This window comes from Lutra lutra, chromosome 17 (assembly GCF_902655055.1).
Source record: "Lutra lutra chromosome 17, mLutLut1.2, whole genome shotgun sequence".
NCBI lineage: Eukaryota > Metazoa > Chordata > Mammalia > Carnivora > Mustelidae > Lutra > Lutra lutra.
In genome coordinates, this window is record NC_062294.1 from 41678464 (window position 1) to 41685648 (window position 7185).

At 58.6% G+C, this 7185-nt stretch overlaps 1 protein-coding gene across 2 annotated transcripts in view; it reads right to left on the minus strand.

The window, feature by feature from the left end:
• The window catches only part of PEPD (peptidase D), a 109162-nt gene extending 102253 nt beyond the window's left edge, over positions 1-6909 (minus strand). Inside the window, exons 1-2 of one of the 2 annotated variants that reach the window (XM_047710952.1) lie at positions 6785-6908; positions 421-604 (exon numbers count right to left, since the gene is read on the minus strand). In XM_047710952.1, the coding sequence (XP_047566908.1) occupies positions 421-604; positions 6785-6801 (201 nt within the window). In that variant the 5' untranslated portion in view covers positions 6802-6908. Of the gene's footprint in view, positions 1-420; positions 605-6784 lie in introns of both variants that reach the window. The other variant, XM_047710951.1, reaches the window with a different exon arrangement.
• Positions 6910-7185: the final 276 nt, after the last annotated feature.

Here is a 7185-nt window from a genome sequence, read left to right on the forward strand (position 1 = left end):
AGCCCACCCCCTTACCACTCACTCCTGTGGATACCACCCCCAAGCCTGCAACACCCACTCTCAAACGCACTCATGAGAATTCATCCTGGCTTTCAGAGCCCACTCCAAATACCGCCTCTTCCATGAAGACTTCCTGCCTGCTTGCTCCCCCAGGAATGTCATTTTTCTGTATTCTGACTAAGAGCTGAGACTGGCTGGCATCAGCTCCTCCTCCATCCACAGCTAGGAGGGCTCTACCCCTCTAGAATCAGAGCTCCCCAGGTGCCCAGGCCTTGGCCCACCCTCTGAGAGCCTCTCCAGGGTCCCCTTGGGGGTAAAGCTTCCCAAGGCCCACCAGGTCTGATGCTGGGGGAGGGTGGACAGACCACCAGAGGCCTGGGGCACAGCTGAAGGTGCAGGAAGGCAGGAAGGCAGGCTCACCTGGCGGAAGAGGATGCCGGTGTCAGTGCAGTAGCGCTGGGCGTCCTCCCCGCCCTGCAGTAGCACGACAGCGCCGGCCGGGCAGGCCGGGTTCTTGCGCAGCTGCTCACACAGGCGTTGCCTGTTCAGGGCGAAGAGCGCCAGAGGCACCTTCAGGGTCTCATTCCCCAGCCAGAATGAGGGTCTGCAAAGACATAAGCACAAGTCACCACATGGGCTCCTGTCAGCGCCACTGAGCCCATCCACACCGCCTGCAGCCTGAGGTGACCCGAGGGCCAAGCCTGCTGGGGGACCCCCCTCATCCAAGCTCAACCTGCTTGGCCCAGAAATAGCCCCTCCCTGGGCTGCCAGGGCCTCATAGACCCCGCTCTCCTCAACTGTCCCCAAGCCCTGGACCCAGAGTGGGGATGACGGAAAGCTGCCTCTGCTTTACCAGTGGGCAGGTGAGGCCCCTGGAGGGAAAGCCTGCAACGGTTTCAAGGAGCTTACCATCCATGCGAGAAGGATCTGTGATCTGGCCCAGACAACATGGGATCCCTGCCCTTGTGCCTACATGATGCTGTCTTCTCAGACCCGGCAACCCAGGCCAGGACACCTAGTATCAGGACCTGAAGCGAGTCTGTGCTAAGGGGACCATGGTGAGATGGACCAGGCAGTGGCAGCCCTAGGAGTGCCCTCCTGGAGGACAGATGTCACCGGAGAGCAGGTGGGCGTCTCTCCCCACCCCACTCTCCTTTACACCAAGAAAAGAGCTTACCCTCCACGCACCCACTCCCCAAGGCCCGCCTGCTTCCGCACCCTGCATCCCATGTCTATTCCCAGGTCCAGCATCACGGTTCCCTTCTAGGATCACTCTTCACCTCCAACGGACAGGAACCTCTCCCTCATAATAAATAAAAGTGCTTTCCTTGACTGCCGCACACCTCCAGCAGTTGATTTCTCACTCCCCTTTGAAGGAAGTAATCTCTGCAGAGTCGCTCAAGCCTGACGTTCTAGTGCCCCAGCGGCCCATGCTCTCCTCAATCGCCACCTTGGGTTTCGGCCCACCCCTTCCCGCACTCGAGCCCCTGCCAGGCCCCAGTGACCCCCACACTCCCCATCCACACTGGCTTCCCAGTCCTCACTCAGCCTCTGGGCACCCAGGACCCTGGGGACCACTCTTTCCACAGCCCCCAACCATGCTCAGGCTCCCTCCCTCCTGAGCGCCTCCTCCAGCTGGGGGACCCCCATCTCCGGCCTGGACAACCACAGGGAACCCTCCAGGATCTCTTTGGTCCTAGCTTCCCCCCACAACCTCTTCTGTACCCACCCAGAAGGACCCATTACAATGCAGATCTGTGCAGACACTCCCCTGCCTGCTGCCCTCCGCTGTCAAGTGCACGTGGAAGACAGCTACCGGGCACTGAGGGGATGTAACCTTTGCCTGCAGGGGCATCCCAGCTCTTTATCTACGTCTCTGCAGAAATGGCCGCTCTCCCCAGACGCTTACCAGTACTGTGTCCCAACCTTATTCCCTGCTCTCTTCACTCTGCTCTAGAGCACCCAGTACTGCGTAACGTCATTTATTACCAGCTCCTGGTTTCCCCAGGGAAAATGTAACCTCTAAGAGGGCAGGGATCTCACCTCCTGTCAAGCAGGCCCCGGGCTCTCCGGTCAGGCCCCCCAGCACTTCAATAAGGCTCCAGGTGATTTAGCCACTGGGAGGCAGGGCAGGAGACCAGAGGGTGGAGGAACGACAGGGAATCCATTCCTTGCTCCCTCCCTGGTGGAACCTGGAACCTGACACTGGTGGACCCACCCCTCAGGGCCACAGCTCCCAGGCCTCCCTTCTCCCAGCACCGCCTTCACTGGCTCCTGGCCAGCTTGCTGCCTCTTCTCTCCCAGGTCCCCTGAACCTGCCCGCAGTGCTGTAAACTGACCCTGTGGTAAACTCCCATCACCCGTTCAAGTGAGGCTCTGTCAGGTCCCTGGCCGAAGTGACACAAACACCTTCTAATGTAGACACAGCCTGTGTTCGCTGGTGCTCACTGCAGGGGCTGCCTCCGTACACAAGAATGTCAAGCCCACGGACACAGATCTGGGTCTGCTCTGGTCACTGCTGCCCCAGTGCCTAGCACTCTGCTCGGCACACGGCATGTACTGGATAAATAGTTGCTGAGTGGACAACTGTCACAATGTGGGGTCACCCACACAGCTGTGCTGACCAGAAATTGCCACATCAGCTCCAGTGCGGCAGGAAGCCGAACTCTGCGGCCCAGCCTGGCCAGAAAGGGTGGATGGCTCACGCACACCCCACATACATCCACGGGACCAGAACGCCCGGGTCCCTGGGCATGGGCTGCCACTCACCCTCCCAGAGAGGCTGGACAGGGGCCAGCACTTCCTCGAGGCTGGGCCACTTTTCTGCTGCGCTCAGCCCCAAAGATCAAAGGGCAGAGGTGGCAGCTCATAAACATGCTTGCGTCCCAGCTGGCCGTGCACACAGGAACCGAAAGTGCAGCCCCCAGCATCCCCGCAGCTTTCCCCTCACTCAGCAAAGCCCGTGGAGGGGGTGGCCCGGGGAGAACCTTGTCACTGCACATTCCCCAGGGGCGGAGGGGCTGTTGCCAAGGCACCACAGCAGGTGGCTCTGGCCAAAGCTGCCAGACGCCTGCAGACTCCGTAGCACAACTGGCTGCAAGGGCCCGATTCCAGCCCGCACCAACACCTAGCCCTGCCCACCTCGTCCCCCACCACTCCTCACCCCTCTCCCTGGCCCTCTCTCCTTAAACACACCAGACACCAGCTCCCCCAGGCCTGCCACCATGCCCCCACCAGGAAGGCTCTCACAAGGGCTGGGCTTCCACTTGTCCAGAACCTTCTGAGACGCCTCTGTGTCTCAGGGCACCTGGACTGTGACCTTCTGGCCCACGGGCCAAGCAGCCCAGATCGAGACAGGAAACTTGCTAAGAATCTTCTCTGAGAGCGTCAGCCACTACCATGAAGAAAATCTGCAATACTCTCCAGGCCCCCATGGGTTCAGCCACAACACAGAAGGGCAGGGCAGGCAGGCCGATGAGCTGCGGTCACTCCTTACAGCAGGGCACCCCCAGAATCAAGGTCCATAGAGATGCACCCTTTGATTTCTCCCGGTGTAAGCCAATCCTGTGAGAAAAGATTGGGCCCAGAGCCAGTGCACGTGACTTCCTGCCAGCTCAGCAGAAGCAGCGCCAACAGAACATCTCCACCTGCTCTCCACTGGGCTTGCCGACATCCAGAATGCAGAAGGCAAAAGCCAGGTCATCCCCAAGTGCTGGCATAAATAAGGCAATGGCCGAGGAAGACAGCAGGGGCTGGCAGACCGGCTCTGGGCACCAGGGAGACCCAGAGCTCAAGTTCCAGCCCCGCACCCCCACCCCAAAGCCAGCCCAGCCCTACAAACCGCCAAGGCCCAGGCAGACCGGGAGAGGGGCTGGCCTCACGGAAAGTGTGATGCTGCTGCCCCTGCAATCCATTCCTGTCCCCCCCAAACCAGGGCTGAGCCTCCCTCCTCTCCTATGGCCACATGCAGGGCTCACACCCAAGGCCCGTGGGGATTCACACATAGAACTGAGGGATTCCATCTACTTGGAAGGGAAAAAATGATATTTTTATGGGCTCAAACCTTCATCCCAATATGCATTTCCTGATTCACAGTATCAACTATGTATGAACCTGTCACCAAGAACAATCACAGGCATTTTCCTATCACGTCACTCATGTCACGGTAGCTCAAAATGTCACTCTTGTTCACCACTGCTTCAAAACTAAGGTGGTTATTAGGCCTGCTGCTTTTATAACTTAATGGGTTAATAACATCTATCTAACATACTGTAAATTTACTAACATTTTGACAACTGTATTTTAATACAATCGGTTTTCCTTGTAATCCTCCGTGTTTTCTTTTATGCATTTAAAAGCATCATGTTGAGATGGGGGCCCAGGCCTCCCCGATACACATGGGGCACATGGGGTCCATGGCACAGACAAGGACGAGGTCTCTGCACCGGAATGTGATGCCACTTCTAGAGGGGGCCCCGCTGCTAAGCTCCAAGCAAGAAAGGCCAGCCAAGCACCTCCTGCTTCCTCACCCTCAGCCTCCGGGTTGGGCCAGGCATCAAACCCACTAGCTGACTATCAGCAAGGGCAATCCACTCACTCTGCCTGGAAGGGTCAGGGCTGGGTGGGGGGGGGGGGGCGCTAAGCACACACAGAGACAGAGAGAAAGACAGCCATATGGAGTCAGGACCAAGCCTGGAAAGGGGCCGGAGAGGGCAAAGGGGCACTCAGCGGCCAGCCTGACTCTAACAGACCCACCCTTACTCATCCACCAGGGTCAGACTGACACCTCTTCCCCAGGAGCACAAGGTTCACATCAGGGTGGGGACAGGCTCTGATCCTGAACTTGACTCCTCAGGTTACTTTCTCTCCCGAAAAACGCTGACTTTATTATGACCTATGACCCAAGGGGTTCACACCCAGGGCAGCTCACCTGCATTTCCTTGCTGGCAAAAGCCCTCTGTGGAGCAGTTCCCTGGGAGCCATTCAGTTAAAAAAAAAAAAAAAATTAAAAGAGTTTCTTCATCCTACGCAGAATTCTGTCCCCCTCACCACCCACATCTCCAATAGTGTAGTGTACCTCTCCAAGAATTCTGTCACTCTGTCTCTCCTCCTCTTGCCTCCCCGCTTGGCCCCAGAGGATCAGCTTTGCTGGAAGAACCGTACTTCCAGGATTTGGCCAGGTCCAGGCTCACCTCAATCCAAACAAGGAGCCTGGCTCCTCTGTGCCTTCAGGAGAGCAGGAGGCCAGTATGGAGCCCTGAACCCAAATGAAGCCCCTGGAACTCTCTGTGACCACCTGGCTGGCCCAGATATAAAGACAACAGACCTTTATCTGGGCACTGGCCTATACCTCTTGCTCTCTCTGCCCCTTTCCAGGCTTGGTCCTGACTCCATATGGCTGTCTTTCTCTGTCTCTGCCTGAGGAGCACCCAAGGACTGGCACATGTCATCCAGGAATTGAAGCCTATGCCCACACTCTCCGCTGAGCTCAGGACCCATGCCCTTCCATGGCGCACACCAAGACCAGAGGCAGACAGGTGGACGGCACGCACTGTGTGTGCATCTGCCCCAGTGGCCTGCAAGCACCTAAGGGTAGGCCCAGTACTGATCCCGAAATACAGCAGGTGCCTGCTAAAGGTTTGATCTCTATGTCCTAAGCTCTCTCAACCCTGTTCTGTTTCCATTCTCCCCACCTCCCCAAAAGAGAAATGCAGTCAACCCACTGGTTCCACCATTCCAATCTCAGTTCCCAGCCTGGCATCTGGGGCAGTGCCCCCTCTCTACCACTTCCCCTTCTAGCCCCCAGCACCACCATGCCCATAAGTCATACCCATCACTGGGCCTCCCCTTGAACTCACACACAACCCAGGGAAGCAACTGTCTAAAGAGCACATCTGATTAGATTAAAACCCGTGGATGGCTTCAGCCCCTCAGGACAAAGTCTGGACAAGCCAACTGGAACACCACACCCTCCAGCACAAGGATGCACCCCACTCTCCCCCATCCCCAGCACAGTCTTAACTCTCAACCTTTGTCACTCACTCTTTGCTCAGATGTTCCCTCCTCCGGGGCACTTTCCCCAAGGCTTTGGTGAACCCATCTGTCCACACTTCCTGCCACCAAAACTATTCACCCATTCTTTCATGCAGCAGGATTCTGGAAGCGCCTACTGTGTGCAAGGCACTTACCAGTGAGGCCCAGGAGTGACCGAGAGAAAGGCCCTGACCTTACATTCCAAATGAGAAGACAAGAAACAAGTAAAATAACAGCACTATATAGTTTATCAGATGGTGATAAGGACCACAAAACGTAGGGCAGGTACAGAGGGAAGGCTTCTCTGAGGTGACGTTTGGGCCCTGAAGGAAGTGGGGAAGTGCCCCGCTGGGGAAGGGATTCCAAGCCCTTCTTAGAAACCGCCTCCTCCGGGGAGCGCTCCTTCCCCGGCAACCAGCAACGCGGTCTGCCCATCTGAGAGGCGTGGCCGTGAACGCGCCTGCAGGTCCGAGCCCCCATCTCGGCCACGCGCGCGGGTGGGGCCTGAGCGCCAGGATGGCCCCGAGGACCACCGGGCAGCGGAGAGGGGCGCTCAGCTGCCCCTGACTCGAGGAGCGCGCGGTCAGCCGCCCGGCGCTCGGATGCCCGCCCCACGCTACGAAGCGCGCTGCCCGCGGCCACACAGCACGACCAGCCGGGACGCGGTCCGCCGGCAGAGGCTATCAGCCCGGAGACACAGGCCCCCTCTCCGAGCCGCCGGCCAACGGCCAGGGACGCGAGCAGCACTCACCCGGTGGCCGCCGCCATGTTCGCCCAGAGCCAGCGTCACGTGAAGTGCGGCATCAGCTGAACCCGGCCGGGTCCCCACTGGGGTAGGCGGGGACGGGGCGGAGCCGGACACCCATGCCCCGCCCCCTCTCGCGTCCAACTCCACGAGGAGCCGAGCCCTACTCGCTGGGGCCAGAGTCAGGGACAGAGGCCTTTCCACAGTAAGGGGGTTTCCCCAGGCCTTGGAGACCTCAATCCAACCCTGCTCCCTGGGGAGGAAACCAGGGCGGGGGTGGGGGGGGTGGAGGATGGGGAGAGCCTTTGACCCAATCTAGGGGTGGGGCAGCTGTAGCTGAGGAAGGGAAATAACTTGAGCAAAGGCCAGGGCTATCGGAGTAGCCAAAAAGTTCAGTGTCCAGGAGA